This window comes from Gossypium hirsutum, chromosome A10, assembly GCF_007990345.1.
Source record: "Gossypium hirsutum isolate 1008001.06 chromosome A10, Gossypium_hirsutum_v2.1, whole genome shotgun sequence".
In the NCBI taxonomy this organism is placed as follows: Eukaryota; Viridiplantae; Streptophyta; class Magnoliopsida; order Malvales; family Malvaceae; genus Gossypium; species Gossypium hirsutum.
Window position 1 is genome coordinate 112,731,255 of NC_053433.1, and position 26,835 is coordinate 112,758,089.

The following is a 26,835-nucleotide window of genomic DNA, read 5'->3' on the forward strand; positions in this document are numbered from 1 at the left end:
AATTCTTATTGCTTCCCAAAACTCAAGCATTTAAAATGAAGGGAGAGGCCTCTATTTATAGTTGAGCCTCCCCAAATCCAACGGTACAGATTAATTACATCAACGGTTAAGATTAAAGGATATCTACAAATTAAATCTCCAAGATTACAAGATCATATCTTCAAGATTGCATATCATATCTAAGATTGTATCATATCTAAGATTGCATATTATATCTAAGATTGCATATCCTTAAAGATTATATTTCCATATGAGTCAAGCTTATAGATGGACCTTAAATCTTTTCAAGTAATGGGTTATTCCGATTGGGCCAAATTATATGTTTGTAATTTTGTACTGGACTTGGACTTTGTTTTATTTTTATTTTTTTGGGGTTTATTATTTTAAATACTGAAATGGGCCGGCCAAAAATGGGCTATTACAAGTGCCAACAGGCAATGAAAGAATATTGGATAGAAAATCAACAAATCTTTGCTAGCTTCAGCAAACAGTATTCCCTGGTTTCTCTAAAGTTCAACTCCTAAAACCCGGAACTAATAACTAAAGAACCTTCACTACAAAATTCACCATCTATCATACTCAAAGACAGTTACCTAGAAGAAAACCATACATTTAGGGTTACAAACGGCAAGAGTAAAAAACTGAATAAAGAACTCTAAGTTGGCACTTCAGAAGAAGCCAGTTACAATCAATTTAAACTATAGTTTGATGGACCACTCCAGAAAAGGAATTACGCCTTCAAAAATAAGGGTATGCCACGTTGGGCGACGAGCACCCAGTATTCTTTAGTAATAGGCAAAAGATTAGTTCACTTTGTGCTCACCGCACAGCTCTGTATATTTGCTCAGTCATTTGACTTCAATTTATAGAAGTTGGTTGAGTTCCCTTGTCTGTTTCTTAGGGATGTGAGATCGTAAAGAATTTGGACACTTATTTTCCAATATTCCGGTGATAGAAAATTCAACATTTGTTCGTTGATCGCTGCAGAGGTGAAAAAATGCTTATGAAAAAAATAGAAACAGAGAAGAGTTTAAACTGAAATTATTATTGCTTGATTTGCATTAAACACCAATGTGATGTATTTATACACAAATAGAACAACTAGATATGAAAACTGTTTAACAGAAATAGTTGTAACAGACTAACTGTTTACAACATCTAATATTCACCTAACTACCCAAATTCCTAAACCCGAAGAAGGTGTCGAAGTTGACAAAATTGAGAAGTAGATAATGGCTTAGTAAGAACATCGGTGACTTGATCGCAGGCAAGAATCTCGCCAACCACAAGGGAACCATTTGCGACCTTCTTTCGAACAAAGAATAGGTCAAGCTCAACATGTTTAAATTTCAAATGAAGAACAGGATTTGCCGCAATTGCAACTGCACTAGATTTATCACACCAAATGGTCGGTGTATCAACAGACTTACACTGAAATTCTTTCAAGATTTTAACCACGTAACGTTAGCAGCTACAACAGCTAACACACGATACTTAGCTTCAGCGTGGATCGAGACATGACTTGCTGCTTCTTGGAACACCACGAGACAGGATTGTCGCCAAAAGACACATAGTATCTGGTAATGGGATGGCGATCATCAAAATTGAACCCTCAATTTGCATCTGCATAGCCTACCAAAGACAACCTAGCAGATGGTCATATGATTAAGCCATAGTCGACAGTGGCATGGAGATACCGCAAGATGCGTTTTAGAGCAACAAAGTGGACATCGGTTGGAGCATGCATAAACTAACAGATGTGGTTAACGACATAAGCTATGTCAGGACGCGTTAGAACAACATACTGTAATGCGCCTGCAAGACTACGATACTCTCGAGGATCATCAAGCGGAGTGCCCTTAGTCTTAGACAGAGAAGAGTTTAAACAGAAATTATTAATGCTTGATTTGTATTGAACACCAATGTGATGTATTTATACATAAATAGAACAACCGGATATGAAATCTGTTTAACAAAAATAGTTGTAACAAACTAACTGTTTACAAACTCTAATAAGAGGTGTTATTGCTTTGATGATTGTGTTGTTGTATCCCGGGAGACATTTGACCAATGTTTCTCCAAGTACCGTAGGAGCGGCCGAATCTATCCTAAAGAAATTGTGTTAAACAGGCCTCAACCTTTAGTAAATCTCTATTCTTTCTTTCATTTTCAATTTATTGTTATGATTTTTTATTGATTTACTTATTTGACAATTTAAATATAAATTATTTTATTTATATTTTGTTTCATATATAAATATGTGTTTATTTATATTTAAATATTTTTGTTTTGTCCAAAACATGTTAGCAATAACTCCTTTCACATAACCTCCTTCATCAGTGGATGAATCCTTCTTTTGTAGATTAACAACAGTTGGAATTTGGTTCATAACATCATTGTAAGAAAGACAAACGGATTTAGAATCATCTTCCGCATAGAGACCACAGCTGCTACGATGGTAACTATTTTGAATCCTATAAATTTCGATTGATTTTGAAGATTTGGTTGTTGGCAACAAGGGAGCTGGCACATTTGCAGCATTGATGGAAGCTATAGGCTTCAAAAGGGTTTCTTTGTTTGCTGTTGACTGAATGTAGGTATCGTTCATAATCTCGAAGCTGTCTTTTAGGTTCCCAAGGAAACCCACCATTTCTTGTTTCTTGAGAAGCCATATGACAGTGCCAACAAGAAATGACAGAATGTTGAAAAAAATGGACAAAATCTTTCCCGGCTTCAGCAAATAGAACTCTTTGACTCGACCAAAAGCTTCAAGCTATCTGTAACACCCCCAACCCGTATCTGTTGCTGGAACATGGTTACAAGGCATTACCAAGGAGTACAGAACACTTACAGATCATTTAAATCATTTATCGTTCAAATATTGAGATTGATTATAAACATTCCTTCAACGAACCTTCGAGGTTCAAATAGTGCATTAAGATAGGGTCGGGACCAAACTGGATCCTCAGGAAAATTTTTCGCAACTTTTAAAATTTTTCTCACGTATAAGGGTCACACTCTCGTGTGACTAGGGACATGCCCATGTGGGTAGGCCGTGTGGTCACACACGCCTATGACCCAAGCCCGTGGAGCTCTCTGACTTGCATTTAAGAAGAAAATTGAGTCACATGGCCTGAGCACATGCCCATGTTGCTAAGCCGTGTGCCTAAACTTGAACATTCTGTTTCTCATTTTTATGTACACAATTTCGTGTTATGTAATCATAACATATATCAGCCATATCTTTGTAATTTAAATATATATTTTCATATCAACTTGTCTTGATTTCATACTATTTCATATTTGAGTTTTACTCGCCAAAGTATTTGAAATATCATCTTAATGCAAATAGTACACATGAGGTACATAATTCCATAATTATGAATTAACACCTTTATCAAACATATTTCATATTCATAATTCATATGTCATAATCTCATGCTTCCATATATAAATAACCATTATTTTCTTGTATTTCAGGTAAATACTTATAACAATTCATAAGTATATAATTCGCTATCTCTTCTTGTCGATCACAATCTCGATTAACAAATGTAAATAAGTGAGCTCAATATTATTAACTACTTAAATACTATCACTTTACTTCACATGTCATTTATCACTTTTTATCAAATTAGCGAACGTCTTACGAAATTGAGTATGTCATTTCCTTGCTACCATAGTGTAAATTTGGTCTTATACATCATCACATGTCACTTACCGAACTTCAAATATCAATTCAATAAACATGTAATTCGCTAACACATCCTGCCATACACAATATCTAATTGATGAAATCATTTAACTGAGTTCAATTTCATGTTTACTACAAATTTATCTTTTAAATCCATAAAATCTTTCACTTACCACACTTTGTCAAAATAGTGAACGTCTTAAGGAATTGAGTACTTCGTTTTCTAGATGCCATAGCCCAGCTATGGTTTTACACATAATCACATATCACATATTGATGCCATAGCCCAGCTATGGTCTTACACGGATCACATAACACATATCGATGCCATAGCCCAGCTATGGTCTTACACGAATCACATATCTCACTGATGCCATATCCCAGATATGGTCTTATACAGTAGCATATATCACACTGATGCCATATCCCAGATATGGTCTTATACGGAAGCACATAATCACATCTATTCGATGCCATAGCCCAGCTATGGTTTTATACGGAAATCACATATCACATGTTGCCATGGTCCAACCATGGTCTTTTCCGTCAATTCATTTTAGCCACTGAACGAAAGTACTCAACCCTGCGTTCCACTCAATTTGAACATTTAGTTCAATTTTCATACTTTTTCAATATTTACAATTTAATAATGAACATATGAAATAAACATTATACCATTACTAATTCAACGTTTTCATTTTTATTTTTTATAATCAAACATGTAATCAATTTATTCACAAGTCATTCATATATTTTTCCTCCTCCTCCTCTCCATCCACAACCTTGGTATAAATAACACACTTGTAAGTAACCTTATCCATAATTTTCACTAATTACTTATATAAATATTCAAGCTATCCACCCGTGTCATAGTCAATAAATTATTTATATCTGGAGCTACGGAACTCCAAATTAAGATTTGCTAATTTTTCCTGAAACTAGACTCACATATCTTCTTGCCATAAAATTTTCAGAATTTTTTGTTATTCAATAAGTACAGTTTAGTTTTTGAATTCATCCCTATTCTGCTGTATGACAGTTTTGACCCTTCTTCACTAAAAATTATTTATCTATTCATACAAGATTTGGATGATGTTCTTGTTTATTTCTATTGAAAATAGACTCATTCAAAATTCTAGATATATAAATTTAATCCCATAATTATTTGTCTTCAATTTTTTTACGATTTTTCAAAGTCAGAACAGGGGAACCCGAATTCATTCTGACCTTGTCTCACAAAATTCATTATATCTCATGATTTACAAATCTATTCCTTACACCATTTCTTTTATGAGAAACTAGACTCAATAAGTTTTAATTCCATATTTTACTCATCCTATAATTTTATTCCCACAATTTTTGGTGATTTTTCAAAATTCATCTACTACTGCTATCCAAAACAGTCTTAGTGCAAAATGTTGATTTCCATTTTGCCCCAAATTTCACAATTCATACAATTCAGTTCTTGCTCAATTAACTCCTCAATTAAGATAATTTTATCAATTAATATTTTTCTTAGACATTATAACTTATTTCATAACTATTGAAATTCAGAATTTTCACATAAAACTCTAACTTCAAACTCTTTTACAATTAGGTCCCAAACATTCACTTTCTATTCAATTCTTTCAATAAAATCAGTATATAAACAATTTAAAGCTCTAATTCCATGCCAAATCATCACATACCTCCAGCACATATTCATAGCAACTTTCAATTTCTTTCATAGAATCAAAAACTAATGAATTCAACAAGTGGATCTAGTTGTAAAAGTCACAAAAACACAAAAATTTTAAGAAATAATCAAGAATTGAACTTACTTGAAGTAGAAATATGAAAAACCAGCTTAAGGGAACTCTTCCATGGCTGTTTTTCAGCTGAAGAAATGAAGAGAACTCAAGAGAATTCTAGATATTCCATTCTAATCCCCTTTTTAATTAATAAATTTTGTTATTTTTCCATTTTGTCCTTATTTTCTCAATTTTCCTGATTTTTCTCTGCTTGTGCAGCTCAAAATATCTCCTTTGGGCTTATTTTCAATTTAGGTCCTTCCTCATTTGAAAATTGAGCTATTTAATCCTTCTAGAAACTTTTAAACCTTTTTCAATTTAGTCCCTTTTATTTAATTAACTATCGAAACGTTAAAATTTTTTAACGAAACTTTAATACTAACTTAATAACACTCCATAAATATTTTTATAAATATTTATGGTTCATTTTATGAATCCGAGGTCTCGATACCTCGTTTCCAACCCGATTTACCTAATTAATTTTTTTAAATCACAAAATTCACTAACTAAAAAAAATACTTCTATAATCACACTTGACTCTTAGGTATTAATTTATTAAATTTTCAACTCACTCGTCGAATTTAGTGATCTCGAATCACTGTTTCCGACACCACTGAAAATTAGGTTGTTACACTATCAGTGTTGGCAGCCATGGCAGTAACACTATTTAAAATACAAATTTCCCAGATCTTTACTACTATGCCTAGATATGCTTTGCAGTGTCTAAGCTCTATATTTAAAGCAATCAAAGACTAATGGGAATTGGATGGCCTAAGCAAGTATATAGCTGCTCTTCTTCACTGGAACTGAAACAAAAGGAGTTGAAGCAACAAGGGATTCTTTTCACCACTTTCAAGTCTCATATTATATTTATTACAAGTTTATAACATACAAGTGGTATATATATTTGGATCGTTTAGTTCTAAATAGGGCTAAGATTTTTAACTTTAAGGAAGTTTATAACAGGTAATGACATGATATGTTAAAGAAAAAATCAACAAAAGCTTTACCAGCTTCTGCAAACAGAAAGCTACAGGATTTCGAATGTATCAGAAGCTTCAGGCTGACAGTGGTGGGACTGGGAGTGAGGGCAGCCATGAAAAAATTCTAATGATAAAAGGTGAGATAATCACAGTACTGCAATATTGTTACTGCCTTGATAATATTGGCAGTCTTAATAGTTTGTAGTTATACAATTGGACTGACATGCAAGATTAATAAAATAAGTTAAGAATATAATCCGTAAATGATTCATTTATATTGAAGGGTATGCCATGATTTCCATCCTACAGACAAAATTGCAAGAACACAACATTTTCAACTCTGTAATAAAGGTTTCCAAGCCATCACACCATTCCATTTTCAGTGCCAACAGGCAATGAAAGAATATTGAATAGAAAATCAACAAAATCTTCGCTAGCTTCATCAAACAGTACTCTCTGGTTTATTCAAAATGAAGTATAGCCCCTCGGGTTTCTTCAGAGTTCAACATCTAAAACCTGGAACTGATAACTAAAGGACACCTTCACTACAAAATTCAACAATCAATAGTTATCTGTCATCCTCAAGGACAGTTTCCTTTAGTTGGACAGAAGCCATTAAGTTCTCAAATGTTATCGAAGAAAAATATATATATTTAAGGTCCCAAAATAGAACCCTCTGCCATTTTGTACCAATCAGAAGCTTCAAGGTTACGGTGGTGTCAGTTGCCATGGATTGAATTCGACTATATGGAATGACGGGAATTGCAGTGAATCCCCATCATGTTCAAGGAGGCATACTTTAATAAGAACTTCAATCAAGGAAAGTAATAAAATTCTTTGATATGTAATTAATTAATTTAACAAAAGATAATTGATTAAGAATTGAAAATAGTTTATTTGATTCAAGTAAATATTTTTAAAAATTTAGCTAATATTTAATTTAACAAAAATTAAGAATTTTATTTTAAAATAGAAATATAGTTTTGAAGCATAAAGTAGAAATATTAGTTCGTATTCAATTTAAACAAAACTAGTATAACTCCCTACCAAGGTTGGGTTAATTATTTTTTAATAAAATTATAGAATAAATTTTGAAAATTAAAATATATTTCAAATCTATGTACTTTTTGTGCATTTAGAATTTAGTCATCATATTTTTATTTTAAGACTTTAGTCCATCTACTTTTCGAATTTAAAAATTCAATTTTAATTGTTAATACCATTAATTTTTTTATTAAATTTGCTAGAGTGACATTTTAATTTTTTTAAAATACTCAAATGGTAGCCATGCAACAGAGAAAGAAACATTGTAATGGATGTGGATTAAATAGATAATTTTAATAGTGTTAACAACTCTTAAAAATTACATCATCATTTTAATTAAAATAAAGCATTTTGACTAATCAATGGCATTTTAAAGTTGAGGTACCAAATTATGTAAAAAAATTGAAATATAAATATTCAATCTTAAATTTTAGCATAGTATAAAGACCAAAATTGAAATTTGACCATTGTAATATAATTTAAAAAAATAATACAGTGGCATGCTTCATAGGTTTTTTTTTTGCCAAGAAATTTATAAATAATTAAAAAAATTACCTTTTAACCTTTCAACTAAAAATAACATTTTTTATTCTTGAACACTTGCCAGGATGCAAAGGATATGATAGTAAAATAATAAGATATCTATCACATATAAGTAAATGAATTATTTGGACTAATTAATTTCATTGTGAAGGTAAATGACCAAATTATGTAAAATTTAAATATAAAGATTAAATATCAAATGTGGACATAGTAGAGAAATCGAAATTGCAATTTTACTGCTATCTTATAATGACTTAAAAAGGGGAAAAATCATACCATTAGTTCGTCAATAATTTTGGTCGTTGATGTAGGTTTCTTGAAAATATAAAAGAGTTATATAAACTATCATACCAAAATAAATTTTTTATTAGAATAGTATTTTGTTTAAAAAAATGACTTCAAAATTTTTATCAAAGAGTAATCAACAATTTAACTATTTGGACTAAAATTTATAAAAGAAAATAGGACCAATTATTGTATAATTTCAAATATAAAGATTAAATTTTAAATTTAGGCCTAATAGAAGGGCCAAAAGTGATATTTAACTAATGTTCTGTAAATTGCAAAAAAAAAAAAAAAAGAAGAAGAAGAAAGAGTGTACAGACCAAAGTGATATTTGACCAATATTATATAAAATGAAAAAGAAAAGAAAGAAAATGAGTCTCCTTTTATACATAGTAATACAAATATTCAGATAAAGTATTTTAATTTAATAATTAATTAATGATAAAATTATCTGATATGCAATTAATTAATTTAACAAAAGATAATTGATTAATAATTGAAAATAGTTTATTTGATTCACGTAAATACTTTTAAAGTTTTAGCCAATATTTAATTTAACAAAATTAGTTGGTATTCAATTTATTAAAAAAATCAGATAATTTATTTTATTTTAAAAATTAACTAATCAACTTTACTTAAATAATGACTTCAATATTTATGAGAATAAAATAATAAAAATATTTTTGATTTTAATAAAAATAAGATATAATAATTAATTAAAAATTATTAAGCGCAAATTTCTCCTCCACTATTTGCAATTTTAGAGTTTAAGCTCTTCTATCCCTTCTTTTAAGTACTTTTGAAATTCATCAAATTCTATTATGATAAAATATATGTTATAAAATTCCTTGATACTGGTTCAACATTCCAATTGGTAAAAAACTTGAGTTTTGTAAAGCCAATAATTATTTTAACATAATAATCTGAAACCAGATTGCAACATCAACAAAACCACTGATTACATAACTGTTAAAACTTAATAGAGATTTAAGTATTGAAATCACAAATGAAAAAGCCGACAGCAACACACTTATAACGCATAAACAGCAGCAGAAAGCATCAGGCATTTCGATCACTTATAACGCTTCTTCCCGGCCTTCTGGGTAAGGAATACATTGGTAAGAGCGTTCTTGGACTGTAGCGACGTCTTCCGTAACTCCACACCCTGAAACAAAAATCCAGACCAATGCCATGAAACCTATGTGTAAAGCAACGTATAGAGAAATGGGGATAATGAAGCTCACCTCATTTATGCCTACATCAACCACTTTCTCTTCCAAAGCATCAACTTGTTGAACGTTGAACTTATTGAGCATAGTTATGCTTGAAATAGTTGACATTGGCGTGACCGTCAGATCATCCATGATCGTATACGTAACAACACCTTTCACATAATCGCCTTCATTTGCATCCGATGATGAAGTTGAAACCTTATTTGAGGGGTTTACAAATGATGCAGGGGAGTTCATAGCATTTGTGCAAGGAGGACACTTCGATGTTGGATCATTTGCATAATACTTACCACAATGTGAACCATAATTATAAGAACACCAGTAAATGCTTTGTGTGGTTTTATATTGAATGTTTGGTAACAAGCTGTTGTGCGGAAGCGTGTAAAAGAGTAAAATTATTGTACTAAAAAATCACACTAAGTTTAATTCCCAGGAAAGAGAGGTGGATCACGAGGATCACTTAAGTACCAAGTCTTTCCTAGCCAGAATATCCCTCTATCGTAATTTAATAGCATAATAAATCAATATAATCACACTCACAAAATATGCAAAAATAAATAATAAAAAACACCAGAATTTTAACGAGGTTCTGCAAATTTTGCCTACGTCCTCGGGTACTACCAAATATATTTCACTCCAAAAATACAAGTGAAATTTACAAATAGGGAGAGAGAGAACAATGCCTTAAGTAGAGAATGACAAATATGGGATGAAGAAAATGAGAAATAGTTAGGCCTATTTATAGTTGAGGTTAAGGGATCAACTTGCAAAGTCTCTATACAATTAGGGACCAAAATTGTAATTATCCCATGCCAAATTTCAAACCAAATTTAGGTGCCTTAAATGTTTTGATTTTTGGTGCCAAATTTTCTAACACCAATATCTTTGACTTTTCAAAGATATGGGTAGCTTCTAATAATCCCCACCTTGAAGATTTGATTGGGATAATCTTATCTTCACACAATTCTTTCTGCCTTTGACAACAATACTTGATAGTGCCTTCTTCAACTGTTAAACTTGCAGGATATTGATCAAGTTCAAACAATGTTCGAACTTGGTTGTTGTTACCACCTTGGTCATCATATCTGCGGGATTATCTGCAGTCTTGATCTTTTGAAGACAAATTTTCCCCTCATCAATAATTTCCCGCACAAAATGGAATCGTACGTCGATATGCTTTGTACGTGCATGATAGACTTGATTCTTTACTAAATGAATAGCACTTTGACTATCACAATACATGTTAATATGCTCCTGAACCAATCCCAAGGTTTTAACCATACCTTGTAACCAAATAGCTTCCTTTACAGCCTCTATTACAGCCATGTATTCAGCTTCTGTGGTTGACAACGCAACTGTAGACTGTAGTGTAGACTTTCAACTTATTGGTCCTCCAGCAAGTGTAAACACATAAACGGTGGTTGATCTTCGTTTGTCCAAATCACTGGCATAGTCAGAATCAACGAATCCAATAACACATTTACCAAGTGTATTATCCTGCTTGAACAGTAATCCAACATCCGAGGTCTTCTAAATATACCGTAGAATCCATTTCACAGCTTGCCAATGTCCTTTTCCAGGATTATGCATATACCTGCTCACTATACTAACTGCCTGTGAAATGTCGGGTCTTGTACACACCATTACATACATCAAGCTAGCTACTGCATTAGAATATGGAACTTGCAACATGTATTCTCGTTCCCTATTCTTCGAAGGAGATAGTTGTGCAGAAAGCTTGAAATGAGAAGCCAATGGGGTACTTACAGGTTTTGTATGCTTATTCATGCCAAACTGCTGTAGTACCTTCTTCAAATACTGCTTCTGAGACAAGCTAACTCTATCATGAGCTCTATCTCTCCATATTTCCATGCCAAGAATCTTTTTAGCTTCACCTAGATTTTTTATCTCAAACTCGAGATTGAGTTGAGGCTTCAATCTTTCAATCTCAACTTTGATCTTAGATGCTATTAGCATATCATCAACATATAAGAGCAAGTATATGAAAGTTCCTTCTTGTAGCTTCTGAAAATACACGCAATGATCAAATTTATTTCTTATGTACTTTTGCCCTTTCATGAACTGATCAAATCGCTTGTACCACTGCCTCGGAGATTGCTTCAATCTATAAAGCAACTTTGGTAATTTTTAAAACCTAATTTTCTTTTCCAGCAACCTTGAATCCATCTGGCTGAGTTATATAGATTTCCTCTTCCAAATCACCGTGTAAAAACGCGATCTTTACATCAAGTTGAACTAGCTCAAGATCATATTGTGCAACCAAGGCTAGCAAAATCCGAATAGACGAATGCTTCACAACTGGAGAAAACACTTCATTGTAGCCTATTCCTTCTTTCTGAGCGTAACCCTTTGCTACCAATCTAGCCTTGTATCGAATTTCATTTTTACCAGGAAATCCTTCCTTCTTTGCATATATCCATTTGCATCCAATTGCTTTCTTTCCCTTGGGCAGTGTCACCAACTCGCAGGTCCTATTTTTATGAAGAGACTGTATTTCTTCATTCATGGCTTGCTTCCACTTTACACCATCAGGGTTACTTATTGCTTCTGTGTAAGTAGACGGAACATCATCATCTGCAATTAGAAGTGCATAGGCCATTATATCATCAAAGCGAGTAGGCTTACGAATCTCTCTTCTTGGCCTCCTATATGCAATTGAATCTTATTGCTGTAGAGGTTCTTGGGATGAAACTTCTTCATCATTTGTCCCTCCAATATTAGCTAGATCATCATTAACCTTTTCAAGCTCCACCTACTGCAAAGTACTACTAGTTTTGTCATCATTTTGTGAATCCTTATACTTTAACATGGTTGATTCATCAAAAGTCACATATCTACTAAAAACAATCTTCCTTGTATCAGGACAGCAGAGACGGTATCCTTTTACTCCATCAGTTATACCCAAGAATAATACTTTCTTTGCTCTTGGGTCTAACTTAAATTCATTTACATGATAATATGCAGTAGAACCAAAAACATGTAAAGAATCATAATCAGTAGTAGGAGTTTTTCCATTTATTGCAGCTGATAGCAAACGGTTAATTAGATGGCACGCATATGTAACTACCTCAGCCCAAAATTCCTTACCCAATCTAACATAGGACAACATACATCGGACTTTCTCCAGTATAGTCTGATTCATGCGTTCTGCCACCCCATTTTGTTGTGGTGTATCCCGAACAGTGAAGTTTCACACAATGCCCTCATCTTGACATACTTGTAGAAATGGATCATTTTTGTACTCAGTACCATTATCTGATCGAAGTCATTTGACCTTTCAACCAGTCTGAGTCTCCACCATCTTCTTTCATTTTAGAAATGCATCCAAAACTTCACTTTTTCTTTTCATTAGATACACTCATACTTTTCCTGAATAATCACCAACAAAAGTAACAAAATAGTGCATACCTCCCAAAGAAGCCACTTTGGTAGGTCCCCATACATCACTGCGAACGTAGTCCAGAATTCCTTTCGTATTGTGAATTGCTAGACCAAATTTTACCCTCGTTTGCTTGCCCAGAACACAATGTTCACAGAATTCCAATTTGCAAGAATTTGCACCTTTCAACAAGCCTTGCTTCGCCAAAGTCTGCAAAGTTTTTTCACCAGTATGTCCCAATCGCATATGCCATAATCTGGTAGCTCTGAATCTACATCTTTTGCAGAAACTGTTGATGTTGATCCAATAACTGTACTTTCATTTAAAAAATACAAGTTATTTCTTCTTGTGCCTTTCATCACCGTCAATTCTTGGGCTAAGTACGTAGCGAACATTTGTCAAGACTTGGATTGAGCCATTGTGATTCTTCAATTAGACTGTACCCACTCCCATTGTCTTACAAGCACTATCATTGCCTGTAAGAACTCTACATTCTAGCTCTTTAAAACTAGAAAACCAGTCCTTATTAGGACATATATGGTAAGTACATCCTGAATCCAAAATCCACTCATCCGTATGAAATGCCATTGCCATGCCAACTCCTCATCATGCTCCGCTACACATGCATTAGAAATAGCCTTGCCCTTTTGTAGCTTAGGACAATTCTTTTTCCAATGCCCTTTCTCACGACAAAAGGCATATTCATCTTTGGCGGGTCTCCTTTTGGACTTTCCCCTTCTACCAGATTTGCTGCTGTGTCGACTTCTTACTGTTAAGACTTCTGCAGTTGTATCTCTGTGATCTCTTTTATCTTTCTTTCGAGTCTCAGGTCTATACAACGCACTACAGACTGCATCAAATGTGATCATGTCTTTCCTATGAAGTAATGTGGTGGTAAGATGATCATATTCATTAGGAAGGGAATTCAATAACAACAATGCCTTGTCTTCATCTTCAAATTTCTCATCCAAATTTAGCAAGTCTGCTAAAATTTTATTGAATGAGTTCACATGGTCATTCATCGACATGCCGGGAGCATACGTGAATCTAAAAAGTTTCTTTTTCATATAAAGCCTATTTTCAAGACTTTTCGCTAGAAACTTTTCTTCCAGTGTATCCCATAACTTCTTCGCTGATGTCTCCCTCATGGCAGAGTACTTCTACTCTTTGGCCAAACATAGGCGGATTGTACCACACGCTTGTCTATTAATCTTGGCCCACTCTTTGTCATCCATCTTGTTAGGTTTTTCTTCAAGGGCTATATCTAGCTCTTGCTGACATAAGACATCCAGAATCTCACATTGCCACATACCAAAATTATTGGTACCATCAAATTTCTCTACTTCAAATTTTGCATTGGTCACAGTAGTCTTTGCTGATGACCATGCCTCTGTCATTTTTCTCCTCAATCCCAACTACTATATATGTAAACAGTACCGTATACGTGAATAGTATCGTAAACGGTCGTATTCCCCAGTACGAATCTAGCTCTGATACCAATTGTTGCGCGGAAGCTTGTAAAAAGAGTAAAATTATTGTACTGAAAAATCACACTAAGTTCAATTCCCAGGAAAGAGAGGTGGATCACGAGGATCACTTAAGTACCAAGTCTTTCCTAGCCAGAATATCCCTCTATCGTAATTTAATAGCACAATAAATCACTACAATCACACTCACAAAATATACAAAAATAAATAATAAAGAACACCAGAATTTTAACGAGGTTCGGCAAATTTTGCCTACGTCCTCGGGCACTACCAAATATATTTCACTCCAAAAATACAAGTGAAATTTACAAATAGGGAGAGAGAGAACAATGCCTTAAGTAGAGAATGATAAATATGGGATGAAGAAAATGAGAAATGGTTAAACCTATTTATAGTTGAGGTTAAGGGATCAACTTGCAAAGTCTCTATACAATTAGGGACCAAAATTGTAATTATCCCATCCCAAATTTCAAACCAAATTTAGGTGGCTTAAATGTTTTGATTTTCAGTGCCAAATTTTCTAACACCCATATCTTTGACTTTTTAAAGATATAGGTAGCTTTTAATACAAGCGAGGAACATTGGCTGCCAAGCTTGATGAACAGTTAGGTTTCAACAAGGTATCCTTGTTTGTTGTCGGTTGAAAGTATGTATCACCCAAATTTTCAACGCTCTCGTAAAGGTTTGCAAGGCATCCAACCATGTCTTCTTTTGCAAGCAGCCTCATAACAGTAACTACATGCAATAACAATATGTTAAAAAGAAAATCAACAAAATCAGGAGCTTCGACATATAGAACCCTCTGCCCTTTTGTATCAATCAGGAGCTTCAAGGTTACGGTGGTGGAGTGGTGTCAGTTACCATGGATTGAAATTAGACTATATGAAACGATGGGAATTGCAATGAATCCCTATCATGTTATTGCTTGCTTTATATACTGAGAGAATTCTAAAGGACAAAATTAAATGAACATCCACTAAAGAGAACTCTTGATTTTCCTTTAGGTAAAAGAATAAAAAGAAGAGAGAACTCTTGATTTTCCACTATTTCATCTGTACGAAGCCAAGCATGAGAATCGAACAAATATTTTTATTACATAAACGAGCTTTAATCGGGCTAGCATGAGTAGTTCAATTTGTTTATAGCAATTTGAGTTAAATCTTTTGAACTTGACAAACTCAATTCAAGCTTTATAATTTGAACTTGACTCGACTAAAATAATTTATGTTTTTCATATTGATTTTACAGGGTTTTTTCATACCGAAAGAATATCCATCTAAATGTTGAAACCAACTACAGAAAATGACCAACAACAACCATGAAGCCTGACCATAATCTCTGGGTTGATTCAATTCAATATAAATATCAAACTACCAAATTAGCTAAATGAACTGTTTTATCTAATAAAAAAATGTATTCAGTTTTCATTCTCTTTTTTAAAGTCGTTTATATTTACATGCAATTTGAGTTCGAGTTAAAATCATATTATTTAATGCTAATCGAAATTTTAAAATAAAAAGTTTGTTTTTTAAGGAATAAATAGAGTAACTTTAACATAATTTACACCCAACAAAAGCTTAAAATGGTTGGCATTCCTAATTTCCAATAGAAACTAATTTATACATTGATGCTGTTTTTCTTCAAGGTTTTTGATCGTTATAGTTTTCTTGATGAATTTTATGACAGCCCATTGGTTTGAACTTTAAGTGGAAAAAAATTATAAAAGAACTTTTCTCTATTAATTATATATGGTAACAGATTCAACGTAAGCCATTGATGATTTGTTGTGGGAGTAATGAAACTCCATTAATGTTACATGGCAGTTTCAAACTACGTATAGATGAAGTAGTGGAAAGTCAAGAGTTCTCTTTAGTGAAAGCTCATTCTGTCCTTAGCAAGTAGTAATAGGATGGGAATTCTCTGCATTTGCCTCCATTTCAAATCGACTATTTCAGTGGCGACCGCAACGGCTGCCACTACCATGACCTTGAAGCTTCTGATAGATACGAAAGGGAGAAGAGTTCTTTAAGCTGAAGCTGGCAAAAATTTCGTTGATTTTCTCTTCAACATACTGTTATTGCCTGCTGCAGGTACCGTTATAAGATTGCTTTCAGAAGCAGGCATGGTTGGATGCATTGCAAACCTTTACGGGAGCGTTGAGAATTTGGGCAATGCATATATTCTGCTGACAACAAACAAGGATATCTTGTCGAAACCTAAATATTCTTCAAGCTTGGTAGCCAATGTTCCTCTCTTGTTGCCAAACATTGAATCATCTACAAGACCAAGGTTTTACCGATGTCCTAATGGTCATAATAGCAATTGTCATATGTTGTTGGGTTTTTGACAGTAGAGGAAGAAAACAGAGAACAAAACAAGACAATGAAGCAAGATGCCAGAAAATTTTTTACTTGCACATAAATGTGCAGCAAGGGAGTTTATGGCTGATAGCTCATTTTGCTCTTCTTTTCAATAAGAAAATACATTTATAGCCAAATACATTACCAAATATTCAACTAACCCCACTAATCAACATTGAGAGTATTAAAACTTGCTTGTGCAAGTATCCAAGCTGTTAAATCAGCTTAAAGACAACCTAAATGACTGCTAAATCAGCTAAGTATATGATTAACTTCTAGTTGAACATTACATAAAAAGATTACAACCAAACTAACAAAAGTCAACTATTACAAAAAAGGTTCTTCAACCGAATTACACCATGGACATTTGCATGCTGCAGCTTGGTGGCTTGGTCATTTGCATGTTACTGTATTTCATCCGGGTTACTTGCATGCTACTGCATTGTGGCTACCTTTCAACACTCAATCATACCATCAGAACATCAGCATCAAAGTTCATTCTCAACCAAACTAAATTTCATTGCAACTAAAACAGAAAATATGTTGCTACAACATGCACAATTGCTAGCATGTACTTTATCTGGAAATATTACAGCAGCATGGTAGGCCAATTTTCAACATATGTACTATGAAAATGATCCAACATCTATTTTCCCTTCTCGCTCTCATGCCATGAACGTCCCTGCAACAGTTGTGAACCCCCCAAATAAGGTTTCAACTTCATCAGCTGCTGTAATTGAGCGTGGGGGTCGTTGCATATACAATCATGGATGATTCGACAGTGGCAGCAATGTCAACTATTTCAAGCATAACTATGCTCAATAAGTTCAACGTTCAACGAGTTGATGCTTTGGAAGAGAAAGTGGTTGATGTAGGCATTAATGAAGTGAGTGTCGTTTTATCGTTTCATTTCTAAGTTGCTGTAATAAACTCAAGTTTCATGGCATTCGTCTGGTTTTTTATTTCAGGGCGTGGAGATACTAAAGGCATCACTACAATCCAAGACTGTGCTTACCAGTTTATTCCTTACCAAAAAAGCTTGAAAGACGGGTTCTAAGTGATCGAAATGCTTGATGCTTCTACTTGTGTTGATGCGTTGCTGGTTATTTTACAAATTTACAAAGTTTTTGTTGTTGGCTGGTCCAAAGATTGTCATTGCTCATTTTCTTTTGTTGATTTCAATATTTATATGTCTCTTAAGTTAAAACTTTTATGAACTCAAATGGTTATATATGTTAGTCTTTCGATGTTTTATTGATGTTAAAATCTAGTTGCAGACTTATGTTTCAAAATAGTTGTTGGCTTTGACAATGCAGAGGTTTTTACCAATAGGAATGATAATATAAAGTAATGGCTAAAATAATTCTATGGAAAAGATAATTTTTAGAATAAATACTTGAATAAAGGGATAGATCCATTGTGTAGAGCTTAAAGGGTTACTAAATTTTGTAAAAGAAAGGGTGAAAATTAAGAGGAAATGAGATGGAGAAGTGTGTGGCTTTGCAAAAGAGCAGAATTGGAAAGAAGTGCAGAGACAAGAGATCTAGAAAGAGCAGCATCCCACATCCTTAAAATCATTTATTAATTTCTTCAAAGTTAACAACATTGTCTTGTGGACCTTAATTTCTTAGCTTTGATGGTAAAACAGGAGCCCATAATAAGTAATTTGGACCATCACTCTGGTAATCTCTAATTACATAACAACTTTTGCTAAGAAATACGTAAACTCCTAAAGGAGACCCCATTGAAGAATGATAATAGCTACTGATTATTGAGATCTCAAGTCTCCTGGTATTAAATGTTTAATTTTGAAGAATAAAAGGGACCGGCTAGAGGTTAGTACTTCATTTTGTTAGGGGCCAGTAATAAATATAGTATTGGAAAGTCAATTTTCCTCGAAAATCAACTAAACTTATATCATATACATTTACCGTTCCAGATCTTAGTGTTGAAGTTGGCCTCCATGCAGCTCATGTAACCAATGAGAAATTCATGCAACGTAAGTTATGCAGATGAAGTATGAAGAAGTAGATCAAGCTGCTGCAACATTGCCAGATGAAATACATGCAACTGAGGATGTTAATGCTACTGTTCTATTTCAATTTCATTTTGTTACTTCAATCAATATTTTGTAACTTAGTCAGATTCAAACTAAGTGAATGACACAATTAGGTAGTATTGAGCTGATAAATCAGCTTGTTAAAGTGTGCAAGCAACATTTTTACAAGTTTCAATGTTGCTTAGTGGTAGTAGGTGTTTGTTTAGGTGAAATTTATTCATTTTTACCACCTTGTGTCTGGTATATGTATTGGCTTTTAGCCTTCATTCAAGAGAATAAAAATTCATTAGAATTTCATCCAAAATACTATCTCTTTTCTTTGCTTTCAATTCTATTCTATTTTTCAAGCTCAAAAACACCAGACTTTAACTTCAAGTTTTCTTCATTCTTTATTTGGATTTATTACGTTGTTGCTTAAGTTCTAGACTAAGCTTCATACTTCCTCCGGATAAATTTGTCCCAAAACCCAACAATTGGTATTTAGAACTGCATTTTTAGTGGACCTGTAGAACCATGTCTTTATCAGAATTCTCACCAGCACCACCACCAGTGTTCAATGGAGAAGGCTACCACATATGTGTAGTAAAAATAAAGACCTACCTACAAGCATTTGATTTGTGGGAGGTTTTCAACTCAGATGTTGAACCAGCACCACTTAGAGCTAACCCAACAGTGGCTTAGATTAAGCAGCATGCTGATGAAAGGACCAAGAAGCATAAAGCCATGTCTTGCATCCAAAATTGTGTGTCAGATATGATCTTCACAAGGATCATGGCCTGTGAGACACCAAAGTAGGCCTGGGACAAGTTGAAAGAGGAATTCCAAGGAACTGGGAGGACAAAGCAGCAACAGTTATTGAATTTGAGATGGGAGTAAAAGAACTTGAAGATGAAGGAAGAAGAAACTGTCAAGTAGTATTCAGATAGAATTATGGCTGTGGTAAACATTATAAGATTGCTTGGAGAACAGTTTAGTGAAGCGATGATAGTGGAGAAAGTGGTCTCAACCTTACCAGAGAGGTATGAGGCAAAAATATCATCCCTAGAAGATTCAAGGGACCTGACCAGCATCTCATTGACAGAGCTGATCAATGCTCTTTATGCACAAGAGCAAAGAAGAGCCAGCAGACTAGAGGAGCACCAAGAAGGTGCCTTCCAAGCCAAAACCAAGCCAACCTCGAGCACAAATGCCTACAAAGGCAAAAAGACTTGGAGAAACAAGCCTAAAGCAGATGGTGAAAGAAGCTATCCATCATGTCCACACTGTAGAAAGCTAGGTCATCCGGATGAAGAATGTTGGTTCAGGCCTGATGTGCAGTGCAAATACTGCAAGAAGATGGGCCATGTTGAAAAAAATTGCAAAAATAAGGGCAAACTAAGGCAGAATCAACCACAACAGCCAAAGGCTGAAGCTCGAATAGCTGAAGAAGATAGTGACCATGAGGAGCAAGTTTTTGTTGTATCATGCTCAGCTGCTCAGAAGAAGGTTACAAAAGGATAGCTCATAGACAGTGGTTGCACCAACCACATGACACCAGATGCTTCAATCTTCAAGTCTGTTGATAGAAGTTTCAAAACAAAGGTGAATGTGGGAAATGACTATTTCATAAAGGCAGAAGGCAAGGGAGATGTGTTGATTAGCACTCCCACAGGTAACAAGCTAGTTTCAAATGTGCTTTTGGTACCTGAGATTGATAAAAACCTACTTAACATAGCTTAGTTGCTTGAGAAGGGCTATACTGTAGTGTTCAAAGGCCAGGAGTGCCAAATCACAGATCCAAGTGGATCAAAGCTCATGACAGTAGCCATGACAGATAAAAGTTTTTTTGTTGACTGAAACAAAGCCTCAGACTCAGCTTATACAGCTTCTACTAATGATCTAAGCTATGGTATCAAAGGCTCGGTCATGCCAACTACAGATCGATAGACCAGATAACTAAAGAAGATCTGGTTGAGAACTTTATCAACTTAGTTGAAGAGGAGGAAGTTTGTGAGGTATGTCAGCTGAGAAAGCAGGCCAAGCTGCCATTTCCTTCAAACAAGGCATGGAGAGCCTCCATTAAGGCTGCAACTAATGCACATTGATGTGTGTGGCCCCATGAAGACTCAATCATTGAATGGCAGCGAATATTTCATTCTTTTCATTGATGATTATTCAAGATACTGTTGGATTTACTTCTTGAAGTACAAGTCAGAGGTAGCTTCTGTATTTTTGAAATTTAAAGCTGCAGCAGAGACTGAAACATATTATAAGTTGAAAATTTTGAGGTCAGACAATGGGACTGAATATACTTCATCCAGGTTTAATACCTTTTGTGATGAAACATGCATTAAACACTAGCTCACCAATACTTATACACCTCAACAAAATGGTGTAAGTGAAAGAAAGAATAGAAGCTTGATGGATATGGCTAGGTGCTTGATGTTTGAGAAGAATTTACCCAAAACCTTGTGAGCTGAGGCAGTTAACACTGCTATTTACATTCAAAATAGGCTCCCAACCAATGCTTTGACTCAGAAAACTCCATTTGAGGCTGATTCGGGTTCAAGCCATCTTTAGCTCACCTAAAGGTCTTTGGATGCATATGTTATGCATATGTTATGCATAAGTACCAGCTATAAAAAGAGGCAAGCTGGATAAGAAAGCTCAAGCCGGCATTCTGGTAGGCTACAGCACAGTCAAGAAGGGCTATAGGATCTTAGATCCTTCAACAAACAAAGTGCTTGTGAGTAGAGATGTGGTGTTCAATGAAAATGCAAGTTGGAATTGAGAGAAGAATGAGCCAAAGGCAGTTCCTGAAGACTTTGTAACACATCAGATTGATGCAGATCAAAATGGTTTAAAAATGGACATTGATGATGAACCAGTCAGGGGCACTAGACCTTTGGCTGAAATTTATGAACGAGCTCAAGTAGAAATAGTAGAACCAAGCTACTTTGAAGAGGCTAAAGCTTAACAAGGCTGGAAACATGCAATGGCTGATGAAATCAACATGATTGAAAAGAACCAGACATGAGAACTAGTTGAAAGACCAGCCAACAGGAAGATCATTGGGGTGAAATGGGTCTATCGAGCCAAGCAAAATACTGATGGAAGCTTGAATAAATTAAAGGCAAGGTTGGTTGTGAAGGGATTCAGTTAGAAATATGGCATAGACTACTTGGAAACCTTTGCACCAGTAGCTAATCTTGACACCATAAGGTTGTTGGTTGCCTTAGCAGCTCAAATGAAGTGGAAAATCCATTAGCTCGATGTGAAGTAAGCCTTCCTCAATGGATTCCTTGAAGAAGAAATTTATATTGAGCAACCTCAAGGTTTTAAAGTGGCTGGTAAGGAAGAAATGGTGTACAAATTGAAGAAAGCCTTGTATGGCTTGAAATAGGCTCCAAAGGCCTGGTACAGCAGAATTGATGGCTACTTGGTTAGTTTGGGGTTTGAAAGGAGTATCAGTGAGCCAACTCTGTATGTTAAGAAAAAAAAGTGTTGAAACACTGCTTATAGTGTCTCTTTATGTGGATGACATTCTGGTGACAAGAATAGACCAAGCTATGTTAGCTGATTTCAAAGCCAAAATGCAACAAATGTTTGAGATGTTTGATTTGGGACAAATGTCCTACTTCCTTGGTATGAAAGTATTTCAAGCTCAGCACAGGATCTTCCTAAGTCAGAGAGCTTTTGCCTTAAAGATCCTGAACAAATTCTCCATGCAGAACTGCAAGGCAACAAACACACTAATTGCCATTGGAGAAAAGCTATCAAGCCAAGGTGATTCTGAAGAAGTCAGTGAATCAACCTATAGAAGCCTAGTTGGATGTTTGCTCTATTTAACTGCCACTAGACAAGATATTATGTTTGCTGTGAGTTTGCTCTCAAGATTTATGCATTGTTGCAATGAGAATCATTTTCAAGCAGCAAAGAGGGTGCTCAGGTACATCAAAGGTACCCTGAGTTATGGGATGGTATATAGCAAAGCTGAAAGCCTGAAATTGGTTGGCTATATTGATAGTGATTGGGCTGGTTCGATGGATGACATGAAGAACACCTCAGGATATGTTTTCACCCTTGGTTCAGCCATCTTCTCTTGGAGTTCAAAGAAGCAAAATGTTGTTGCTCAATCAACTACTGAAGTAGAATATGTAGCAGCTATTGGAGCAGTGAACCAAGCTATCTGGTTAAGAAAAATCTTGGTTGATCTGAATAAACACCAAAAAAGGAGCTACAGAGATAAAATGTGACAATCAATCTGCTGTTGCAATTACAAAGAATACAATTTTTCATGGAAGAACAAAGCACTTCAATATTAAGCTTCATGTTGTTAGAGAAATGGAGCAAGCTCGAGAGGTGGAACTGGTTCATTACAATTTTGAAAATCAAGTTGCTGACATCTTGACAAAACCCTTTAGTGTGTCAAGGTTCATTAAATTAAGAAGGCAAATGAGAGTTTGCAGCATAGAAGCCAAGGAGGAGTGTTGAAGTTGGCCTCCATGTAGCTCATGCAACCAAGGAGAAATTCATGCAACGTAAGTTATGCAAATGAAGTATGAAGAAGTAGATCAAGCTGCTGCAACATTTGCGGATGAAATACATATGCAACTGAGGATGTTAATGCTACTGTTCTATTTCAGTTTCATTTTGTTACTTCAATCAATATTTTGTAACTTAGTCAGATTCAAACTAAGTGAATGATACAATTAGGTAGTATTGAGCTGATAAATCAGCTTGTCAAAGTGTACAAGCAACGTTTTACAAGTTTCAATGTTGCTTAGTGGTAGTAGGTGTTTGTTTAGGTGAAATTTGTTCATTTTGACCAACTTGTGTCTGGTATATGTATTGGCTTTTAGCCTTCATTCAAGAGAATGAAAATTCATTAGAATTTCATCCAAAATACTTTCTCTTTTCTTTTCTTTCAATTCTATTATGTTTTTCAAGCTCAAAATCACCAAACTTTAACTTCAAGTTTTCTTCATTCTTTATCTGGATTTATTACATTGTTGCTTAAGTTCCAGACTAAGCTTCATACTTCCTCCGGATAAATTTGTCCCAAAACCCAACACTTAGCTAGTGGTGTCCTTGGTTACCGTAGATTAATCTCTATATAAAGCATATTGAACAACTGTGAAGCTCTCAGTTTTTAGAAATAGCTTTTTGTCATGGCTGCCACCACCACTGTTAGGCTGAAGCTTCTTATAGACTCAAAGTCTAAGAGAGTACTGTTCGCTGAAGCTGGGAAAGATTTTGTTGATTTTCTTTTCAGCATTTTGTCAATGCCTGTTGGAGCTGTCATAAGGCTCCTTACTAAGCAAGGAATGGTGAGATGCCTTGGAAACCTTTATGGCAGCATCGAAAACTTGGGTGATACGTACATGCAGTCACTAGCAAACAAAGACACCCTTTTGAAGCCTTTGGTTTCAAACTATACTGCTAATAATGTGCCACTCTTGTTTCAAAACATGAAATCCTCAACAACCATGACCAAACTTTATGGATGTAGCGACTATTGTTGTTGCACGTATGTGGAATATGATCGAAATCACGTTGTCCTGCCTAAATCAATCTTATGAACCAAAGGATAGCTCTTGCGAATCAGAGAAGCAAGGGTTCAACCTCAACCGAGGGAGGTTATGTCAAGGGAGTAGTTACTTATATGGTCATGGATGATCTGGTAGTGAGCCCTATATCCAAAATTTCTAGCATCACTTTGCTCAACAAGTTTAAATTTCAGGATGTTGGAGTTCTTGAAAAGAGGAAGTCATTGATATTGAATTGGACGAGGTAAAGTATCCCTTTTAAATCTTAATATATAATGTATGTACATATGTATTCAGTTTGGCATTTCTAATAACATTTGGCTAAAACTTTTGTGCAAATAGGGAATCAAATTGCTGAGGGCATCTTTGCAATCCAATATGGTGCTTACTGTTGTGTACCTTGGGAAAGAAATTAAACTATTTCTCAAGTGATGTGGTGTTCTTACAGTTGTGCCCCTAGGATGGAAGTGATATTTATGCTCTTCAATATAAATAGGAGATGATTATGATAACGACTTACTTACTATTGCATATTAGTCCAATTGTAGACCTTGAAACTTTAAGGCTATATCTAATCTTCAAAACCTTTATTTATAACCTCAGTCTTATATCTAAACAATGCTTAAATGGGGCAGGGTTCGGAATCTTCTCTGTCAAATAAGGAATTATGGAAAATGAGAATAGAAAAAGTTAAAAAAACTTATCCCTAAATATTACTAAGCTAAAAGTTATGCCACTTGTATGCTATAATAGAATTATAATCATGAAAGCAGTTGAAAGAATCCCTTCAATTTGTTTATATTTGTTTTCAGTATAAAGCATAGACTCTGCAAAACTTGACAAAATCTTTTTATGATAATGTTCCTATAATGGCTGCCAACGCTGTTAGGTTGAAGCTTTTTGGTAGCATTTTTACATGGAAAAAAAAGCCAGTTTTACATTAACTCACTAATATACTCTCCCTTCTGCTGGAAAAACTTGTGATGTCCAAATTTTAGGCTTGATTGTTAATTTCCCCACATGAAAAATAGAACAGTTTAAGATTAGTAATATAATATAGGATTAACTGCATTTTGTCGATTTTTTGTCGTGGTGCTAGTTAAGAGAATGCAGTTGGTAGAATGAACTGTTGAGAAACCGAAACGAGGAAACTATTGAGAAGTGGTTCTTTTTGTTCTTGCATTTGGGTCATTTGGAAACACAGTAGTTATAATTTTAAATGATAATTTGATGCATAAATGATGGCCTATGTTCTTAGCTTGTTTTATTCTTGTAAATTGAACTTCAAGAACTATGCCAAGCAACGAGCTAATGAGGACGAGGAGCTCGATGATGATGCCAACCTCGATGCTCCGACCACTTTATCCGATCTTATGTTCTCCGACACTAAAGGTTACAGTGGTGGAGGTGCTGTCAGTTGCCACGGATTGAATTAGTCTATATGAAACAATGGGAATTGCATTGCAGTGAATTGGAATAGAAAAAATTAAACCAACATTCATAAAAGAGAACTCTTGATTTTCCTTTGACCAAAAAAGAAGAGAGAACTCTTGATTTTCCACTAGTTCATCTATACGAAGTCAAGCATGAGATTCCAACAAATATTTTTATTAGATAAAAGAGCTTTAATCGAGTTAACTTGATTTGAAACTTTTGGACTTGGCAAACTCAATTCAAGCTGTCTTAACTCAGCTTCTTATAATTTGAACTTGACTTAGATTAAAATAATTTGAAATTTCCATACTGATTTTATAGGTTTTTTTTTATAGTGAGAACACTCATAAAAAATGTTGAAATCAACGAAGGAAAATGACTTTCAAGAACCATGGGATTGACCATAATCTAAGTTGATTCAATTCAATATAAAAATCAAACCCTAAAAAGATTTCTCACTCAATTTTAAAATTGAGCAAATTAATTTTCTTTTTTTTTAAAACCAGAGCGATTTAATCATGGTCAACTTTAAAAGTGAAAAACTAAGGACAAGTAAACATTATTGTAAATGATTTTGATTGGTATTTAACTCTTAAAATTTATACATTCTATCAGTTTGATACTAATTTTAAAAAAAAATTTCTCAATGTTTGTGCAAATGTTGAGACTGAGTTTATTGAAATTTTTAGAATTAAAGTAAAAATGACAAAATATGTAAATATTGGAAGTTAAATTTATTATTATGCCAATCAAAATTATGTACAGTTGATGGAATACATCAACATCGTTATTAATTATCCTCAGTTGCTCACTTTCGAAATTAACAAGGATTAAATTGATCCAATTTGTTGAGAAAAACTAATTTACTTAATTTCAAATTTGAAATATGCTAGAAAATTCTTTTTAGCAAATCATACTATCAAATTAGCTAAATGAATTTGTTTATCTAATAAAAATTGAGCCCAATTTTAATTCTCGAATTTAAATTTAATTTAT

The 26,835-nt window shown here is 34.3% G+C and overlaps 1 protein-coding gene and 1 non-coding gene across 2 annotated transcripts; one reads left to right on the forward strand and one right to left on the reverse strand.

Moving 5' to 3' along the window:
* Positions 1-712: 712 nt before the first annotated feature.
* Positions 713-832, reverse strand: LOC121209013 (U5 spliceosomal RNA). The gene has a single exon (XR_005904131.1). It is a non-coding gene; the product is annotated as a U5 spliceosomal RNA (small nuclear RNA).
* A 21,455-nt stretch (positions 833-22,287) lies between these two features.
* LOC107895845 (uncharacterized mitochondrial protein AtMg00810-like) lies at positions 22,288-23,112 on the forward strand. Its single transcript, XM_016821062.1, has one exon. It carries the CDS (start codon positions 22,288-22,290, stop codon positions 23,110-23,112), a length of 825 nt encoding a protein of 274 aa, XP_016676551.1.
* Positions 23,113-26,835: the final 3,723 nt, after the last annotated feature.

Bases quoted from the DNA above. Each gene is read 5' to 3' on its own strand.
- LOC107895845 (XM_016821062.1), top strand. From the start codon at position 22,288: ATGGCTACTTGGTTAGTTTGGGGTTTGAAAGGAGTATCAGTGAGCCAA.